Source organism: Rhinolophus ferrumequinum, chromosome 10, assembly GCF_004115265.2.
Source record: "Rhinolophus ferrumequinum isolate MPI-CBG mRhiFer1 chromosome 10, mRhiFer1_v1.p, whole genome shotgun sequence".
Lineage (NCBI taxonomy): Eukaryota > Metazoa > Chordata > Mammalia > Chiroptera > Rhinolophidae > Rhinolophus > Rhinolophus ferrumequinum.
The window spans coordinates 29,908,711-29,928,561 of NC_046293.1; the positions used below are offsets into that span (position 1 = coordinate 29,908,711).

At 35.0% G+C, this 19,851-nt stretch overlaps 1 protein-coding gene across 2 annotated transcripts; it reads left to right on the plus strand.

Annotated features, from left to right (window-relative positions):
- The first annotated feature begins 434 nt into the window (after positions 1–434).
- On the plus strand, positions 435–19,647 carry STRAP (serine/threonine kinase receptor associated protein). Of its 2 annotated transcripts, none has more exons than XM_033117720.1 (10): positions 435–871; positions 1,611–1,746; positions 8,765–8,846; positions 9,408–9,480; positions 11,871–11,967; positions 12,711–12,848; positions 15,131–15,267; positions 17,227–17,376; positions 18,317–18,382; positions 19,086–19,647. In XM_033117720.1, the coding sequence occupies exons 1-10, from the start codon at positions 760–762 to the stop codon at positions 19,145–19,147; spliced, it is 1,053 nt and encodes a 350-aa protein (XP_032973611.1). In that variant the 5' UTR covers positions 435–759; the 3' UTR covers positions 19,148–19,647. The 2 variants fall into 2 exon arrangements, with proteins under 2 accessions (XP_032973611.1, XP_032973612.1); XM_033117721.1 differs by having other exon boundaries at positions 18,320–18,382; positions 19,086–19,572.
- Positions 19,648–19,851: the final 204 nt, after the last annotated feature.

Sequence of the window (19,851 nt, forward strand, 5' to 3'; positions counted from 1 at the left end):
TTGAAAAAAAAGTTCTTAGACTTTGTTTGCAGGTTTGGCCGGCCGCCGTAAGGGGAGAAACTCGGGTTTTACTGTCCTTCTGTCCAGGTACCGACCACAGTCCCACTGGTGGTGTTGCTTGGTGCGTAACCCACGGGAGCCGGCTGGTCCACGGTCTCGGCGAAGCAGGGACACCTTTCGTACCCGGTGAACTCGACACGGCGATAACAAGGCCGTTTACGCCTGGTCAGAGCTCAGCGTGTGGGACTTTGCGAAAGCGCCTAGACTAGACCATCTCCAGGCGCCGTACGAAGCCGGCGCGGGGCGAGCATCACGTGCCCTACGTGCGCTGATCTCGCGCCTGCGCGCTGCTGTCCTACTGGCTCATTAGGGCTCTTCTACCCGGCAAACTCGCCTTCCCTCTGTATCATCACTTCCGGCGGACGCTGAGCGTCATTGGAATCGTCACTTCCTGCCGGTAGCGGTGTGGACGGTGCGGGCCGTGGCCGGGCTTCTCCGAGTCTCCCCTTCCCCTGTTTTCCTTCCTCCCTCCCTCTCCCTCTTTCTGCGGCTGTGGGTGGCCCGTCGCAGACTCCCTGACCCATCCCTAACCTTTTCCTAATTTCGGTGTCACTGGATTGGCCTCCTTTTTCTGTTTTCCGGTCCAGCCCCAGTGTCAGGGCGGGGGCCTTGAGGAGCCAGAGACGCTGCAACTGAGGAGAGAAAAGAAGGAGACGAGACCCCCGGCTCCCCAGCCCGCCAGCTTGGTTCGCCGCCGCCATGGCAATGAGGCAGACCCCGCTCACCTGCTCCGGCCACACGCGGCCTGTGGTTGATTTGGCTTTCAGTGGTATCACGCCTTATGGCTACTTCTTAATCAGCGCTTGTAAAGGTGAGCAGGGCTGCTGATCCTGGTTTCCAGACGTCTGGGACTGGGCCGAAACGGAATGGAGCCGGAACTCCACAGTGCCGGAGGGGTTGTGGGCATCTCAACCTTTGAGATGACGGTCAAAGAGTAGTGTTAGGGGTTCCGTAGCGGCAGCCAGAGGAAGCTTTTCTGACACCTCCGACAAGGCTAGGTATTGCCTCCAACTAAGGCTGCTCATTTTACTTTTATTGCTATTTCTGGAGAAGCAGAACTGTAAACTTGCCTAGACACCTTGGCCGCCAAACTGTAAATATCTTTCAAGGGTTTCGGCAATGGGGAAACGAGACCAGATGAAGGAATACTTTACCAAGACTTGTCCCTCATATTATGTCATTGGATATTCCGTTGTGGTATTAGCCCCATTTTTCAAATGGAGACTGAGATTTAAGTTAACAAGTTTGTCCAAAATAAGACTCGATTCTAGATTGTTCTGTTGCAATTCAGTATTCTAACCAAATTACAGATGCATCCCAGAGAGAATCTCTGGCTCAGTTCTTCAGTTAATTTATGAAGTTAGTTTAGTTGTACGCGTATGTAGTTACCTGTAATTTATTTCTGAACATTCCTTAGTGACCCCAGTGAAAATAGTTTAGACAACAAAAGCAATTTTTCCACTTGGTTATTCATCATGATTTTATGTTTGAATCATAGATTTTAAGTAATTTGAACTTATAAATCACAAGTCTTTTTAAATATTTTTTAGACGGTAAGCCTATGCTACGCCAGGGAGATACAGGAGACTGGATTGGAACATTTGTGGGTCATAAGGGTGCTGTTTGGGGTGCAACATTGAATAAGGATGCCACCAAAGCAGCTACAGCAGCTGCAGATTTCACAGCGTAAGTATAGCCAAAATGGCCAGCTTTGGGGATCTCTGTGGGTTGTGTTCTGAAATAATCAAACTTCAGCCTGTTATAAAATTCTAATTCAATGCATATGAATGTTTGTTCTCACCAAAATTGCACCGTGGTCCTGTCTGCTGCTTTCTCTTCAGTGGTTCTTAACAATTTTCAGAGACTTAAGTGATTTATTTAGCTTGTCTGGACCTGGGAATCTGCATTATTAACGAGCACTGCAGATAGTAAATGTTGGGGGTCATGTTTAGAAATATTGCTCCACCTGTGCTTCCTGAGTGATACCTATAAACTCCTATGACTTTCTCTTGCTAACGGCCCCAGACTTTTTAGCCTGATCTCACTCTCAGTTTTTGTTAACTGGCTTTAGACATATTTAAAACTTCCATCAATTGCTCTTCATTTTCTAAGTTTAAGTTCTTGATATTTCCCTTATATCCAGATTATCTTCGTATTTGTTGATTATACCATCTTAATGCCTCCTGACTACAATGTTTCTTACGCCTCTGCCACTGCCTTAGTTCAGGTCCCTGTCACTAGTCTCTGGTCTATTCATTTTCCATAGTGCTTCCAGTTGTCTTTCTAAAAACAAATTTCATTATGTCACTTCTTTATCTAGTGATCTTCCTGTCTTCCCTCTGCTATTTCAATGGTTCATGACCTTGGGTGTACATTAGAATAACCTGGGGATCTTTTAAAATACTCAGATGCATATGTCTCAGAATTTTTTATTTAATTAGTCTGGGGATGGAGTGCCCAGTATCAGTTTGGTTTCTTCCCCCGTAAAGTTGTCACAGGTGATTTTGATGTGCAGCTTTAGAACCACTGGCCTAAGGATTAAATTTCAGTTGTTGGCACTTTAAGATTCGGCCGCATCCTAGTTCATTAGCATCATCTGGTACTGCATACTATATGCCCTACAACCTAGCTATATTACCTATTTTGATTTTTGGTTTTTGCATATATGTTATTACAGTGACTTGCAATGACCCATTTTTCCCTTCTGGGCGTGTATCATTTTGTATAATCTTTGCATTTCCAGTTTCTAAGTGTATTTGTGACTTAGCAGATACTTAAATGTTTAAACTAATGAAGGCAATATCAAGATCTATTGTACTCGTTCGTATAAAATAGACTTTGTAAGACTTAAGAGTCAGGAGAGTAAAAGTGGTTTTGTTGGTTTTTTGTCTTTAAGACAGAATTTCACACTGAGGAGCAATTGTAAATGTTTTGCTCCTTTGTTTTGAACAAATTAACGTACCAAGTTTATTATGAAAAACAAAGGCAGAGTGATGGTGGTGGATACATGACTGCATTTGTTGAAACTCAAAGACTTCTATACTGCAGTGAATTTTACTGTATGCAAATTTTAAAAATGAAAATTTAAAATGAGAGGGAGATGTAGTGCTTACATGGGATTAAATTAGACATGGTAAGAGATCAGTAAGAAAAGTTGTGTTAGTCTAAACTTTTTTGTGTGTCATCGATGAGTAGATTGCTATTATGTCTTTAGGCATCACCACTATGAGGCTTGTGCTGAGCCCTGTTGCGATTGTACGTAATATTGATAAAATAGGGAAATGCTTGGTTTTATATAAGTTCATTTTATGTCAACAGACAGCTTTAGGTCATATGTTGCTTTAGATGTCAGCGTGCCTATAAGGTGACAGAGACTCCTTTGATTGTTCATTAAGGGAGGTGAAAATAGGAAATAAAAGTGACGCTTGGACAAGGATTACTTACAGAGTTCTACAAGGTTGAGGTCTATTTCCTCTTTTGTGCTCACACCATTCCCTGTGTTAGAACTTCTGGCACTTTTATAGAACTTAGCTGACTTCTAAGTTGCTTCTTGACGTCTGGGGCCATATCTTATAATTTCTATACTTTACGTATTCTTGGTTTATTCAGTACCTTATGCTTGTTGAATAAAAAAACGAGGAAATTTTCTAAAGTAGAAGGATAAAGGATGGATGAATTATATATCTTCGTTTTGCTTCTGGAACACTTATGGTTGGTTACCATGAGTTTAGCTTTTTTTCTTCTTCAACTCCTCCAGAGTTTGTTTTTTGCTCAGTCCAGTAAGAACTTCATCGTTGGGAATGAATGTCATGGATTTTGTAACAGGTAGAAAATTGGGATTAATAAATCTAGATTTCAAATTCCACTTTGGTAAGTGGATTTTTACAATGTCATCACTGAAACTAGGTCTCAGTCTGGTGGTGGTAAACTAATATTTAGTAAAGTATTTTAAATGAAATACAATTAAGTTATAAACGTAATGTGATTTTAGACACTTTGGACATTAGACTAAAAGAGAGAAGCTTTTGAATTGCAGCTCTGGAAAGATCCATTTTTGTTAACCTCAGTTCTCTGTTATGTGGCCTTAACAGCATCAATTACGTGAGCAAACTGCTTTGTCACCTCCTACTTGATGGTTTTGCTCTGATCTTTAAGGGACCTGTGCAAAAGCTTTTTAGGAAAGATGCCCGTCTCTATAAAATCTGTGAAGACTCTATCTAGGTTTATACATTTGACCAAATTGTAATGCCAGTCCTCAGGAAAAGAAATAAAGAGCATTAGACAGAAATTATTTATGTGATAATTACTCTGAAATGAAGAGAAAGAGGAGTGAAAAAGTGGCACTTTAAATACTTAACCTAGTCATGAAAAGAATGGTCAGGATTTTATCTTGCCACCAGGGGAACAGTTAACTTTGTTTAGATCTCTTTCAGAGCATTAATAACCAAAATCAAACATTTGACGATATATGTGTGGATAGCTATTCAGTGTTGTTTTTGTGCTTTCTTAAGATTTCAAGTTTCAGTGTCTGTTTACAAGAGGTATTAAAAGCATGAACGCTGGTTTAGAGTTGAATTCTGACTCTATTTAACGTCTCTGACCTTGGGAACTTGAACGTCTCGCTCAGTTTCATCTGTAAGAATGAGAATAGTAATAGTGCTTGCCTCATATGTTGATTGTGAATATTAAGTGAGTTGATGTTTGTAATAGTTAGAAAAATGCCTAAAATATAATAGCTATGTAAGTGTTACATGTGTAAGGTAACAGTGATGAATGGCTACCACTCCCATTAGACCAAAATCATACATATTATTTTGGAACTTACATGGCTAAAGCCATGAAACCTTTTGGTTTCATGCAAGGAAGGTTGAGTGAATATAAATATTAAGAAGGAATACTATTTCCCCTTCAATTAAGGCTGTTAGGTGCCATGATACAGTGGGGAAAATGGAAGCATTTGCATTAGGCAGACTTTAATTCATGTGTTAGCCACGCTTTGTATTTCCAGTTTGATCATGAGATGCATCTTAAACTTTGTTTTTTGTATCTGTAAAATAGGTGTAATACCAGTGTGGTTATGGGAAGAATCTCAGAGCTCTTTCTCCACTCACATTCCTGGAGTCTAGCATAGTGTCTGTTAGATAGTAGGTGCTCAGTAAATGGTAGCTGAGACTTACCCCTCATTTGTTCTGTGTCTGTCTGTGAGGTGTGGAAAGGTGTGGATTTATTGTGTATATTCTCCTTTTTTAATGACTTGTTTGGGACTTGCTATTATGGAAGTTGATCCAGCTAAAGAGTAGTCCCTCAACTTACCTGATAATCATGGTTGGTATAAATCATTTCCAGCAAGTTCTTTTTTACCCTTCATTCTCATGTTTCTCAGAAAATTCATTAATAGTCATGTTTATGCAGAGAGGAATTTTGTTCTTGTTTCTTGTGAAGAAATTATGGAGAAGATATATTCAGCAGGGCCTCCCTGTGGGTCAGTTTAGAATGTTATCTCAAGGTGATTTAGGCAAAGCAGGCAATGAGTACACTATCCCTTAAAAGCCATACTCTCTATATCTTTTAATTCATAAAGCTAATGTTAGCATTACTTCCCATGATTCTCTTCTCATCACCTCCACTTTCCCCCATCAAAGTCATCTGGAGAGAGTGCCAAAAGTAGAGAAGGTTCCTGTGCAGAGGTCCAGAGAGTACTTGAGTAGATCTGGGGTTGGGCCCAGGAATCTATAGCTAACCAACATGTATGATCACCATTTTTTTCTTACAAAAGCCAATAAAAAGATCTAAGTTTTCTCTGCATAAGGTCCTCAGTAAATCAAAGGTGCTGTTATCTCCTTTTTGATGACTTGGTCAACATGTTAAGATAGGCAATTTTTTCCCCTAAAATAGTTTAGTTTGTTCGTTCTTTAAGAAGTAAGGTAAGCAGCTCCTCTTTTGAAACTTGTGGTAAGTCCATTCTCAGTCTGTAAAAGAGACTGAGACTTTATTTCTCTGTAAAAGTATTGAACAGATAGTATTAATTATTGCATGCAAGAAACTGGACATACAGAGGTATCAGTAGTTTAGGGAGATGACAAGTACTTCATGAATTGTGCAAAAAATAAGTGCTACAGGATTAGCTGATGAAAGGATATTGGTGATGATGCGTCATTGTCTTTTTTTTTTTTTTTTAAGTTTCAGGTGTACAAAACTGTAATAGTTAGACATTTATCATTTATATCCCTCACACAGTGATAACCCTCCTCCCTCCATCTACTACCTCTCTGACATCGCACACAGCCATTACATTTCCACTGTCTTTATTCCTAATGCTGTACTCCACTTTGTGTGTGTGTGTGTGTGTGTGTGTGTGTGTATGTGTATGTATATGTATAATTATAGTTGACTTGATTTGAGTCCTGCAGTCAGCTAGTTAATACCAGTTTCTTGCCTGGAGATTGAAAAATATGTTAGAAAACATTTAGGTTATTCCAGATTCTTTTTAGGACTCTTATTGTAACTAATTGTAATGGAAATATGCCCAAATTGGTACAAGTGAGTAGAATATGCTCTATCGGAGTGTTATTCTCAGTTTTAGCAGTGTTTCTAAATAGGAGGAACAAGACTATAGATAGATACAGTCTCCGTTGGATGGTTCTTCGCTCACACCGGTTCTTTCCTCCTCACCAGTGAAGACATAGTCTAAGGAGAATCTTAGGATTTTAAGAAGTCTTTGGAAGATTTTTGAATATACTTGAAATTAGTATTTCAAAAGGACAATGCCCAGAGTTTCTTTGTGAATAACTAGGATAGAAATTTCAGTTGTATTTGATGTTTTCTTAACTTGTGACACCTATCATCACAGCAATATGGAATCCTAATATTTATAAACTCTTACCACTGATTTCCCTGTGATTAAGAGTAAACACGTTAAAAATAAAAGCAAAGCAAAATTAAGCACAGTAATCAGTATACATTCTGTGGAAGAACAGAAAGGAGTGGTTACTGGAGGTGAGGTACATAGAAGGTTTCATGAAAAGATTGCATTTGAAAGGAGCCCTGAGGATGAGGAAAACTTTGGATAGTTGAAAATATAAAATACTGACTTAGAACAATGTCAACAAAGATATAGGAGCCTGGAAGAAAAATGCATGGCTTATTTGAGCAATGGTTTCTAATCAGGTGTGACTAGATTCAGAAAAATAATACGAAATGAGGTTGGAAAAGGAAGTTTGGGTCAGAGTTGAATTGGGAATGGGAGAGATTAAAGCAGGTTTCCTTTGCAAGGAGAAGTGAATACTTGAGAGGTCAGTAGCAGTACTACTCATAATTAACTTTATTTCTCTCAGAATGTATTTATTTAGCCGGTCATATGATTCATGTGTGTAATACGCAAGGTTTGTATTGTATCATCAGCATTTATTCCTGTTAGATGGTCATTCGTATTTCTTTACCGTTGTACATGCTATTAATGCTTGTCTGCAATAGCTTTTCTCTTTTTTCCCCCCGGTGTATTTTACTTGCTCTTTAAGACTACTGATTCCACTGCTTAGATTTTCAGGACTTTCTGGCATGATTAGTGGCATGTTTTTTCTGTTTTTATAGCCACATATGTTTGTATTTTTATTATATTTATTAAATGTGTTATTTAACGCATGTTTTTCTCCTCAGCTAAAGCTCTACAAAAGCAGAGACTTTCTTTGAGATCATTTCTTCTCTCCCTTTTGTGCCCTAGCACTAAGTCTAGAATGGCATAATACTTGATACAGTTATTGTGTGTTTATTGAATAAATGAAGAAAAGATATCTCTTGCTGTTTTTCCTCTACTGTTTATTTTTTCACTTTATTCTTAAAAATAAGTTACTTTGAAATGGAAATTGTTAAGAAGAATGGCTTATTCACTCTTAACAGTTCTTTTCCCTGTATGCAAAGTTTTCTTGTTTACTTTTTAATGACCTCTTCTGATATAAAATGAGTTTTTTTCCTTCTTTAAGCGTTTTTATTCGGGTACCCCTTACAGTATTTTTGTAAAGTATTATTCGACCATTATCCCGTGATGTATACAGACATGTGTACAGGCACACAACCACACATATATTTTGGGATGAGGTAGACCAGGGAAACATACAGTTGAGAGATTAAAAATTCTTAGTGTTAGCATTTTATGATCAAAGGCTGATACTTTGGGGGGAAGTTAATTGGACTAGGATTTGAGAATTTAAGAGTCAACTTTGAGGAAGAGGTGGGAAGAATATTTTCTTCTACTGTCTTGATTTAAAATTTTATGTAACTTGTATTGGAGCCTTTTATTCTGTAAGTTCTTTTAAGGTTTTTTTTGTTTTGCATGTACACGAGAGTAGAGAATAGAAAAAATTGGAAAGGTGAAACTAAAAATTGGTTAAAATGTTTTGCAGTCTTGCTAAAACGATATGGCTATAGGCTAAAATAAAAGTAAGGGTACATTGGTTCATTTACTTAAATTCATAGATCTTTTCTACTGTCAAAATTAGATTGGTTATATGGCTTTTACAGAGAAATTTCTTTTCCTTTAGACTCATTTAAATATTTTATCAAATGAACTCTTAACAGTGGAGGGATATTGGAAATAATGGAGATTTATAATACATTTACTGTAACATTTCATATATGTAACTTATTTGGTAATTAATCATAAAATTCACCATTATATTTATCTTTCAATTTTACTTTTCACTTTTAGCAAAGTGTGGGATGCTGTCTCAGGGGATGAATTGATGACCCTGGCTCATAAACACATTGTCAAGAGTGTGGATTTTACGCAGGTATCAGAAAAGGGAATTTATTTTAGGGAGTTAAAATGCGGTTTTGTATATTGGTTTATATTTGGCTTGGGGGCGGGGAATATTTGGTGTATATTGGCTTCTATTTTGATTTGATTGTAGGTTAAGCTATACAGATTTATTTTTTCTTGGTTAATAATATGAGGCTTTCATAATACCCTGGAACTCTTGCATCAATCCTCCATCAATAGCAACAAATATCTAAAACACCCAAATAATGTCTCCTGGCTACTTTAAGGAGGGAGAGAATAAATTTGAGATCATCAGAGAATTGCTACTCAGGAGGGTGGAGAGCAAGATGAGGGCAGATTGAGAGAATTCATTTGGTAGGTGGTGGTATACATCTGAGCTAAGACGTTTAAAGGGCTTTGGCATTATGAAAAGGATAAATGCTCTATATAGTATTTTCTCAGAAGTAATTAGCATATGTTGCATCTCTTTGTGACATCTGTGAGCTTTGTTTGGATTTTATTTGTTGAAGAAGTTTCAAAGAGATATAACCATTAAAATGGTTAGTAACATTTTACTTGTGTGTGTTTTCAGGACAGCAATTACTTGTTAACTGCGGGACAGGATAAACTGTTACGTATATATGACTTGAACAAACCTGAAGCAGGTAAGCATAATGTGTACGTGTTTGTGGTTTTATTTTTTTTTAAATCAAGTGAGTTTTCCTGATTAATTCATGTTCACGTTTAGTACTCAAATTTGGAAAAAAATTAAAACAATCCATCATCCAGTATTAATCATGGTTAATATCTTTAGTTTTTGGTTCAGATTTTTCCAGTCCTTTTTGCTATGCATATATTTTTTACTATTGATTTATTTGCTACATTATGCTTGTATAGCCTTACAAGGTACATGGTATAATACTAAGTTGAAAAAGGTGCATAACAATGTTACTACCTTTTTGGTAAGAAAAAACAGTTACCTGTAGAAGGTGAGAAGGGTGAGAATTCTCAGTGTGTACATAAATTCAGATTTTTGAACCATGTGAATGTATTAGCTATTAGAATTAGAATCTGCAATGAATAATTTGTTCATGTCTTTAAATATTCTTCCTACTGTTTTTAGTGACTGTGGTTCCTCCATCCTCTGAATGAGGGAATTAACCAATCTCTTGTTATGACCTGTTTGGGCTGTTTACAAGTTTTACATATTATAAGCAGTGTTATGCTCTACATCCTGATAGTTGCATATATTTCCACCATTGTTTCTGTAGGATAGCTGTGTAGAAGTAGAATCGTTGGGACAGAAAAGGGGGTACGTGTGAAATTACGAAAGTGCCCTCCAGCAAAGTATAAAGATATATTTGTAGCCTACCTTTTCTATCAAACACTGATAATTTTATCTTTGCCAATTTAATAGAAGAAAATTATTTTGTTGTATTAATGTGAACTTTAAAAAATTATTCATGAGATTAAAATACTGTTGAGTTCTATTAAAATACATTTTAATGTATTTCTTTTTTGTGTGTGAACTAATTGCCTCTTCATGCCCTTTGCCAATTTATCTGTTGTGACATTTATCTTTTTCTTACTGATTTTAAAGGTTCTGTATTGTATTCTAATTTGTCATTTGCTTTTAAATTTTGTTAATAAGGTTTATGCTATACACATTTTTAAAATTTTGGTGGTGAAATCTATTATTTCTTTTATGAATTTTCTCATTGCACAGAACTTGTAAGAGACACCTTTCTTCCCAAGTCCAAATATTCACCTCTATTTTGTAGTAATATTGATGCTTTTGTAGCTACATTATGTTTTTAAAGCTACCAAAATTTGATAACAGAATTTTGTTGTATTTGTTATGTATTAGTTGCTATCTTAAGTTTTGTATCGGGGCATTGTTTATTCATAAATCAGTAAACAAGAAGTTTGTAGGAAAGTCAAAGCTACGTTGGAAATTAAGCAATTATTCTCAAAATACTTTTTCTAAAAGCATTTCTAAGGTGAGAAAACAAACTATATTAATATTCTCCATTGGCGCGTGGGACATTTTCTTTTTATTCTTTTTGATAACTTTATGCAAAAAACATAGCAAAGTACTCTAAATTAGTGTACTTATCTGACTCAACAAGGTACTTCAGGGCTTAAGCGGACATTTTTCATCTTCTGCCTTTCTCAAAGCTGCTTTTTGAAAGTGGTCCTTCCACTGTACTGGAAAGAGAAATAACATCAATTAACTGAGCTTTTATTGTATGCCAGACACCAGGTTGGAAACATTAGAGGTATATTCTCATTTGATCCTTATACTCAAGCTATGAAGTATAGTAACTATTGTTGTTCCATTTTACAGATGAAAAAATGTAGTCTTCAAAGGGTTAAGTAACTTGCTTAAAGTCAAAGTGGTGTTGAATGGCATTGCCTCCAGCATCTGTTTTGCCCAGAGATAACAATGAGTGTTATTTTTTTAAAACTCTTTTGAAGGAAAAGTTTCCAACAGAAGACAGGTACCCATTTTTTTGATGCTTTGTTCTCTGTGTAGAATTATTCTTGGGAATACTTCACTGCTTTTTATTTCCCGTTTCTATTTCCAGCCGCACTATCCCCCTTTTTTTTCTGTTAGTACCACCAACAATGGCTTGGATGAGGGTCCTAGTGTTAGTGATAGTAAGTGCTAGGATTAGCTCAGGCTGTCATTTTCCTCGGTTCATAGTCTTATTAAATTGTGGCACATTCATCTTTGTGTGTGTGTATGCGCGCGCGCAGTATGCTTTTGGAAGCATTATTTTGAAAGAAAAGTAACCTGGAGGGAGTGATGTATTCACTCTGGCTACATAAAGCATCATGGTTCTTAGGTTCCTTGTCATGCAGATAAATTTTTGTTTCAATACAGAAAAACTAAATATTCTATATAAACAGCAAGTTTGAATTATGCTGGGCTGTCTAAAGTCGCATTCCAATTTAAAATGTGTTTTTTTCTTTTTACATATTTAATTGCTCCAATATCGCTCATTTTTTAAAATCAAATATTAATAAGTGTATTTTCAATTGTTTCCTTAAGAACCTAAGGAAATCAGTGGTCATACCTCTGGTATTAAAAAGGCTCTATGGTGCAGTGAGGATAAACAGATTCTTTCAGCTGATGATAAAACTGTCCGGTAAGTAATCTTTCTTTAATAATTTAAAGTTTGAAAAAAATTTTGACCTTACAGCTTAGGTTTTAAATATTTTTCAAAGCTATTATGTAGGAAGAAGTCTCTGAACATTAAGACTTCAGCCATACATAGGTCACGTTCTTCTGGAGCTATCCATTTATTGTTGTTAGGTTGGTGCAAAAGTAATTGCAGTTTAAAAAGTTAAAAATAATTGCAAAAACCACAATTACTTTTGCACCAACCTAATATAAACAGAGCCGAGTTCACAAGACACTTAATTAAAACTACTTGACACCTTTATAAGCAGGTGCTCTTAACCTGGGACAGGCCGGCTATAGGTGATCAGTGAAACACATGAAATTCTCTATAATTCTGTGTGCTGACATGTCATGTATTTTTTTGTGGAAAGACATAGCTATCATCAGATTCACAAATATAGAGTGTAAGAACCATTATTTGGAGCAGCACTGAAATTAATCAGATTAGTACTTAAATGTCTTAATAACAGTTTCGCTGAATTGTTTGAGAAGTGTATTTAAGTGTTAAAGTTTGACTTCACGAGCGAGCTACCAAATAACTTGACCTTGTTATAGAAACCCAAGACTCCTTTGTGTATCTGTAATTTATGAATTGGAATGGAAGTGGTTTTACAATTGTGATTATTGCTTAAACTGCAGATGTAATTAGAATTTAAGCTTCTTTTCTTAAATGAGTAAATACCATCATATTTTCCTCTTTTTTTGCAGCCTTTGGGATCACACTACTATGACAGAAGTGAAATCTCTAAATTTTAATATGTCTGTTAGCAGTATGGAATATATTCCTGAGGGAGAGATCTTGGTAATAACTTACGGCCGATCTATTGCTTTTCATAGTGCAGTAAGGTATGTCCAAGAAGTACCTTTATTTTCCTTTTTTGGCAACAAAGGACAACCTAGGGTACTTAAAAATTAGAAGGCATATATGAAAAGCTATTTAACTCTTGTAAAGGCAAATCTTGGCCTATACTATATAATAAGGAGGGGAATGTTTTCATACCCATTAATAATGTCTTTTTAAAGAGTTTAGTGTACTTTAATCAGAGGAATTAATCAAATTAACTTCCAGATATTTATTGGTAAAATTTAACAGCTTTTAAATTATATCTTTCTTTAAAGGATCAGTGGACTGGTGCTGTAATTAATGTTCGTTACTACATACAACAACTGTGATAGTGATGTTCCTATTATTTTCCCTTAAAATTTTGGAGAAATAGTGTTTTTTTTCTCTATTCCCAAGTTGTGTAAGACCTAATGATATAAAAAAAAAAGGACTTAATTTTTATGGCTATAAATGTAGTAAATGCTCTTGTTCAATATTTGGAAAATATAATTTAAAAAAAAATTACCCATAATTTTACAACCATAGATGCCAGAATGTTAATGGTAACTTTATTTTCTGCCAGTCTTTTTTTCTCATATATGTGTGTATATTTTTTTGTGTGTTTGTTTGTTTGTTTAAATCCCTTTGGTTACTAGGACCCTAATGAGTGTAATTTTGATTTTTTATTTTAAAATATATGATCTTAGCCATTAAAAATTCTTGGAAAACATTTTTACTAGGTGTGTTGTATTATAGATTACACTAAATTATGTGTCAGTTTCCCTACTTTAACACTGCAATGAGTATTCTGGTCCATCTCTGAGTGTTTCCTTAGAATGGAAACCTATAAGTAGAATTAATCAATTCAAAGCGTAGCAATATGTTTAAAGCTCTTAGTATACATGGCATTTAATTGATTTCCGTAAAGCTTATACTATGACCAGCAGTCCTAAACTTTTGTCTAAAGGGCCATTAAGCTTCACTGAATGGCAAAAGGAAAGAGAAGGCAGTAAAAATGAAAAAGAACAATTAAGAATGTAAAGGGGTTCATACACACACAGTGTGTCGATAAAAATAGAACACTATTGCCCAGAACCATTCCATTGTCCCCACTATGTTAATTGGTCACTCCTGGGCATGCAGCCCTACTATAGACTATTGTCTTAAGTCCCATTTTGATGGCAGAGGTTTGTTGGCCTATTGAATGTTTTAACCTTTGGCCAGAAAGTTCTATTCAGTGATCTGTAAAAGTCCTGGCTAACTTTTCATGCTTTGTAGTGTGTGATGATGGGAATAGGATGGTGGCATTTAGGAACTAGAATGCTCTAATGTTTTGTACATGAGGCCTTTCAGGATTTTTAGAGTTGGGCCAGAAAAGAGGCAATATCCATCCATACTCATTGATAGTCAAGTGAAGCTGTTATGCATTGATTTTTATTATATAGCTGTATTCTCAAATTTATGTTTTTACTGATTGATAATAAGAATGGAGCCAATTTTAGCAGTTTTATATTTTATGGGATTAAAGGTTTATCCTATTGCAGAAACTTATAAATTCTAAGCAATTGAGAGTAATGTAAAATACTTTATGCCATGTTTTCTCGAAAATAAGACCTAGCCGGACAATCAGCTCTAATGCATCTTTTGGAGCAAAAATTAATATGAGATCAGGTCTTATTTTACTATAACATACTTATATTTTACTTATATAAGACCAGGTCTTATATTATAGTAAAATAATATAGTGAAATATAGTAAAATATAGTAAAATAATGTAGTAAAGTATTACATAAGACTGGATATAATATAATACCAGGTCTTATATTAATTTTTGCTCCAAAAGACGCATTAGAGCTGATTGTCTGGCTAGGTCTTATTTTCAGGGAAACAAGATATTAATTACCTATTGTAAAACCTTTTTCTGTTTACAAAGATAATGCATATTTGTCATGGAAAAATCAATACAGAATTAAATTTTTTTCAAAGCAAAAAATCTCAATATATTAGCCATACTGTTTTACTTAGCCGGCATACTCATTCCCAGGAAGGCATCCACTGCACAGAATGTGGATATCCCTCTGTAGAAATGTCTTTGTATTCTGGGGTGAACTTCACCTGGGCATAGTATACTTCTGAACTTCTTTTGCTAATATTATTTAGAGGTAGTTTTTTTTTTAACATCACTATGTTTGACTGAATGAATATTTAATTGTTCCTTGGCTTTCAGAATTTAGGAACAGTTTAACTATTTCCTTGTATTATGTAATCTTCAAAAGTTATCAATATTATTCAAATTTTTTTCCAGTTTGGACCCAATTAAATCCTTTGAAGCTCCTGCAACCATCAATTCTGCATCTCTTCATCGTGAGAAAGAATTTCTTGTTGCAGGTGGTGAAGATTTTAAACTTTATAAGTATGATTATAATAGTGGAGAAGAATTAGGTGAGTTGTCCTCTTTTTCTTCCCTTAAAATGATGTAGTTACCTTTATCAAATGTTAGGTTTCAGTAATTAACATCTCAGCAAATTTTTTAGCTAACCAAAGCTTACAGCTTCCAAGTGAAAAAGTAAAGGATTTTTATCCACTTTGGGTAGAAATGTTCTCAGAACTATAAGCACAGTATGATGAACTCAATTTACCTTTTCCTTTTAGCTTAAGTTCATGGTATTCTGACATTGTATACAATAGAACAATATATTTAGTGGGGGGAGGGGTAATCTTATGTCAAAGTGGTATTAAACAGATGAAGATTTATCCTTTCTGAAGTATAGTGCAAGTATGTAGCCCTGTCTGCCTGGCTCCCCCTCATTTTGCCAACGTAGGAATCCCTGAGGCTGTATATAGCAAATGTGTGTGTGTGTCGGGGGGGAACAGCTATAGCTTATGATAGGGATACCTTAGGGATCTGAGGTATCAATTTATTTATAATTGATTTATAAATAAATCAATTGAAGGGGTTTTTTTTTGGTATTATTTTTTTTTTTTTTTTGGAATCTTGACTTTTGCTTTTATTTTCATAATAGTCCTTAATAAAGGAAAGGGAAACGCATGTAGGATTAATTTGAAGTTAATACTCACCCTAACTTTACATTTATCTGATGGGCTAGGTATTTCATAGTATGATTCTTATAATCTACTTTTAGCCTTCCCAAATAGTTTTCGCTTTTTGAACTAATATATTTAGTTTTTATACTTTATTTTTGTCTATAAGTTGCCACTTTGTTTCTAGGTATCCTGCTTTACCATATGCTGTGAACTAAGCTTGTTAGAATGATACACAAAGAACAAATGAAAATTTTATATTTTGCTTCTGTGGAAAAGTTGATGGATTTGGGTTGGATAAGTGGAACCTTGGTGAATGGACCATATAGAATCTAATTGCTTATAGTTCACCTTTTATTGCTTGAATATGACTTTTAAATAATTTTCATTTTCATTGTTTTTATTTAATGTCAGTTTTCAAAGCTTTAGAATGTTTTGGCCACGTGTTTTATTTTCTTAGAAAAAGACAAGTGAATTATTTGCCTGATATCTGAGGTCACAGTTAGTGAATACCAAACCTTGGACATAGCCATTCTCATTCCAAAACCTCGTATTCTTTCTACTCTCATTATATTCTCTGGTAGGACAGAGATGGGATAGATGATATATGAGGGTCCTTGAGCTTAGGGTCATTGACTTGAATTGACATGGAGACGGAAGGAACATTGGTCCAGTAAATAGCTTTGAAAACTAATAAGGTCATGAGGCATTAGAAAGTAAATGAGAAAAGTTCATAAATAAGGATATGACTTAAACAGAATGCCACCACTACTAATCTGTACGTTTTCTCATTAAATTCCATAGATTAAAATATGTAAGGCTAAGTATTGATTGTATGTCTTAATGTTTTCATGACAGAATGACTATGTAGTGGACTCTAGATAGTCTGGTAGGAAATTAAGAGATGTGTGTAAAAAGAGCTCCATCTGGTGGTTCTCTATAGTCGTAATTAAGAATTGGTTCCCTGGTAAATAGGCAGAGAGTTTAGGATGTGGAAATTAGGATTGAACTAAGAGACTTTAGATCTACTTTTTGTAGAATTTAGACTGAGGGTTTCATTTACTCCCTTCCTTCATCTCTAGTGGGACATGAAACCTTATTTATTTATGAATTTATTTATTTTTATAGAGCCAATCTGAAACCATAATGTGTGGTAGAATTGGGAAGGGATAATCTTACGGAGAAATGGTAGACATTAAGATGCCATTTAATGGGAATCCTTTTATTTTTGATTAGGCATAGGTCTTTGTATTTGCCCTTATTTTACATCTTCCCAGTATTGTAGACAGTATTTTCTTTAGTGTATCAATACCTAACCAATATTTATTAAATTACCTAATAGCTCTTCTCCTCTTTCAGAATCCTACAAAGGACACTTTGGTCCTATTCACTGTGTGAGATTTAGTCCTGATGGAGAACTATATGCCAGTGGTTCTGAAGATGGAACATTGAGACTATGGCAAACTGTGGTAGGAAAAACATACGGCCTTTGGAAATGTGTGCTTCCTGGTAAGAATTTTTAGTCAAAGTTATCGACTTAAACTTTATGATTTTGTGTCATTTTTCATCATTAATTCTATTTCAGTGTTTCTGTTTCCTATAGATTTTAAATTATATAATATGGTTTATTCAAAGAGAAGCCCATTATCATAAATTAGCTGCTGTGTTCTTATTTAAATTTTTTTGTTGTGTAATCTATTCTGTTACTACATTTTTTTCTAAGTAACCAATATTTTTATTAAATATAAAAAGCAATAATTAAAAAAATTTTTTTATTAGTTTCAGGTGTACACCCCCGCTCCATCCAGTAACCCTTTGACATCATATATAGCTGTTACAATTCCATTGACTATATTCCCCAGGCTGTACTCCACATCCCGTGACTGTGTGTGTGTGTCTGTCTGTATACGTGTGTGTGTGTGTGTGTGTGTGTGTGTGTGTGTATAGATATATATATTTATGTATATGTAATTATAGTTTACATTCAGTACTATTCAACTTCAGCTTCAGGGTGTACAAGTATAGCGCAGTGGTCAGGCATCTACACAGTCCATGAAGTGGTCTCCCTGATAAGTCCGGTGCCTCTATTACTAAATTTTTACACTAGATCATTTGGTGAACGGAATGGACCTAATTCAAAATTTGTTAGAGGACAAAATAAAGAATTTATAAGTAAATACTATATTTAATCTCTGAGTTACATTACTCACTGGTCCTTATTAAAAAGGAAGACAGGTTTTTAATAAAAATACTTCATATTGGCCCCAAAGTATTGGCCTAAAAGTAATTTTTGAGGAAAGACCTATTATAATTACTAAAAAAATTGTTCCTATTATGTTTTGTATCTCATTGATTGAAATAGTCCTGACGTGCTCTTCTTGCTTATTAAATACTTTCTGTTACTGGTAATATTGTAGTCATGTCATCATCATTGCTTTTCTTTTTATAGAAGAAGATAGTGGTGAGTTGGCAAAGCCAAAGATCAGTTTTCCAGAGACAGCGGAAGAGGAGCTAGGTAAATGCTAATGAATTAACTTTTGTAGAGTCCTGGGGGATTTAAAATTGAAGTGTAATGTGATTTTACTCATTGACAAAGGACATTTATTAAGTATGAACATACTTAAATAATGTAAAGTTTAAATATATATGTACAGATTTATAAAACAAATATTTAAATACCTATAGCATAGTAGTAGGCACAGAGATGTATTATGAACATGACTGATGTAGTTACTCTTAATGAACTTATTTAGGAGGCAGATGCTAAAATAAATAAATAAATTATTGCAATTGTAATTGTTACTTAACATTGGTTGAGCACTTACTATATACCAAGGGCTCATTCCCAAATCTAGAATTATAAATTGTAACGCCCTGATCATATATTGTTTGAAGTCAAATAAAGCCAGATCTTTCAAAAATATGACTTTTAATTCAGTGTTTATTAGTCAGTCATTGAAAATTTAGCCAAGGAGAGGGGCCCCTTAGGGGTTAAGTTCTGGTGTAAAAGAATTAATGGGTAAAACACATGAATTCTTTCTGCATTGTTTTTTCAGTGGCGTGAGTCTAGTCATTAATGGCATGTGCACTTGTTCTCTTTTGCTTCCCCTTACCAGACACTTAAAAAAAACTTTTATTTCTTCATTATACAGAAATGTAGATTTGCTTCTTTATAAAGTTAACTAATGTGATTTTTTTTTTTTTGTTTGTAATTGTAGAAGAAATTGCTTCAGAGAATTCAGATTCCATCTATAGTTCGACTCCTGAAGTGAAGGCCTGAGTATCAGGCATATGCCACAGATAGTATACAACCTGCGGACTGAAACAAGCAAGCAGAGAATAGCATCAGCTTTCCAGAGTTACTCTCTGTTTAAGACAAACATGAGCAGTACATAATGAGGGATATTAATTAGCTCCAGTTTGGGAACTAACTTGGTGTTACCTGTAAGTGAAAATGCAGGAGTATCAGATGAAGGCAAGAGGAGGTATGCTCATGTAGTACAATGGCGTGTTGTCTTTTTAATGAATATGTGCCAGCCAACATCCAATTTCTCTTATTACAATTAGATTTCTTGTAGCTGTTCATGTTATTATGGAGAACAAAAATATATTGACATATTTTTCTGACTTTTCCCTTAAAGCAGAAAGCCTGTTTTTGCTTTGGTTGTAAAGAAGAGGGAATACATGATAAAGGAACTGGTTTGATTTCTGTTTCATTGTATGCTGCTTCTGAACATCTAATTGTTTTTAGTTGTCAAATAAAATGCCTCTAAAACAAAACAATGTTTGCTTCTTGGGAAAAACTGATAGATTGGAGTTTTGTGAATGGAAATCACCAGTAAGTTTTTCTGTATAATGACTATATCAAAACACAATCTGATTAAACAATCTGTATGAACATATTGTTTCCTAGTTTTGAAATTCACTTGCACTGAATTTTTTTTGAAATTAACTGGGGTTGCATTTACCTCCCTCTTAGACTGG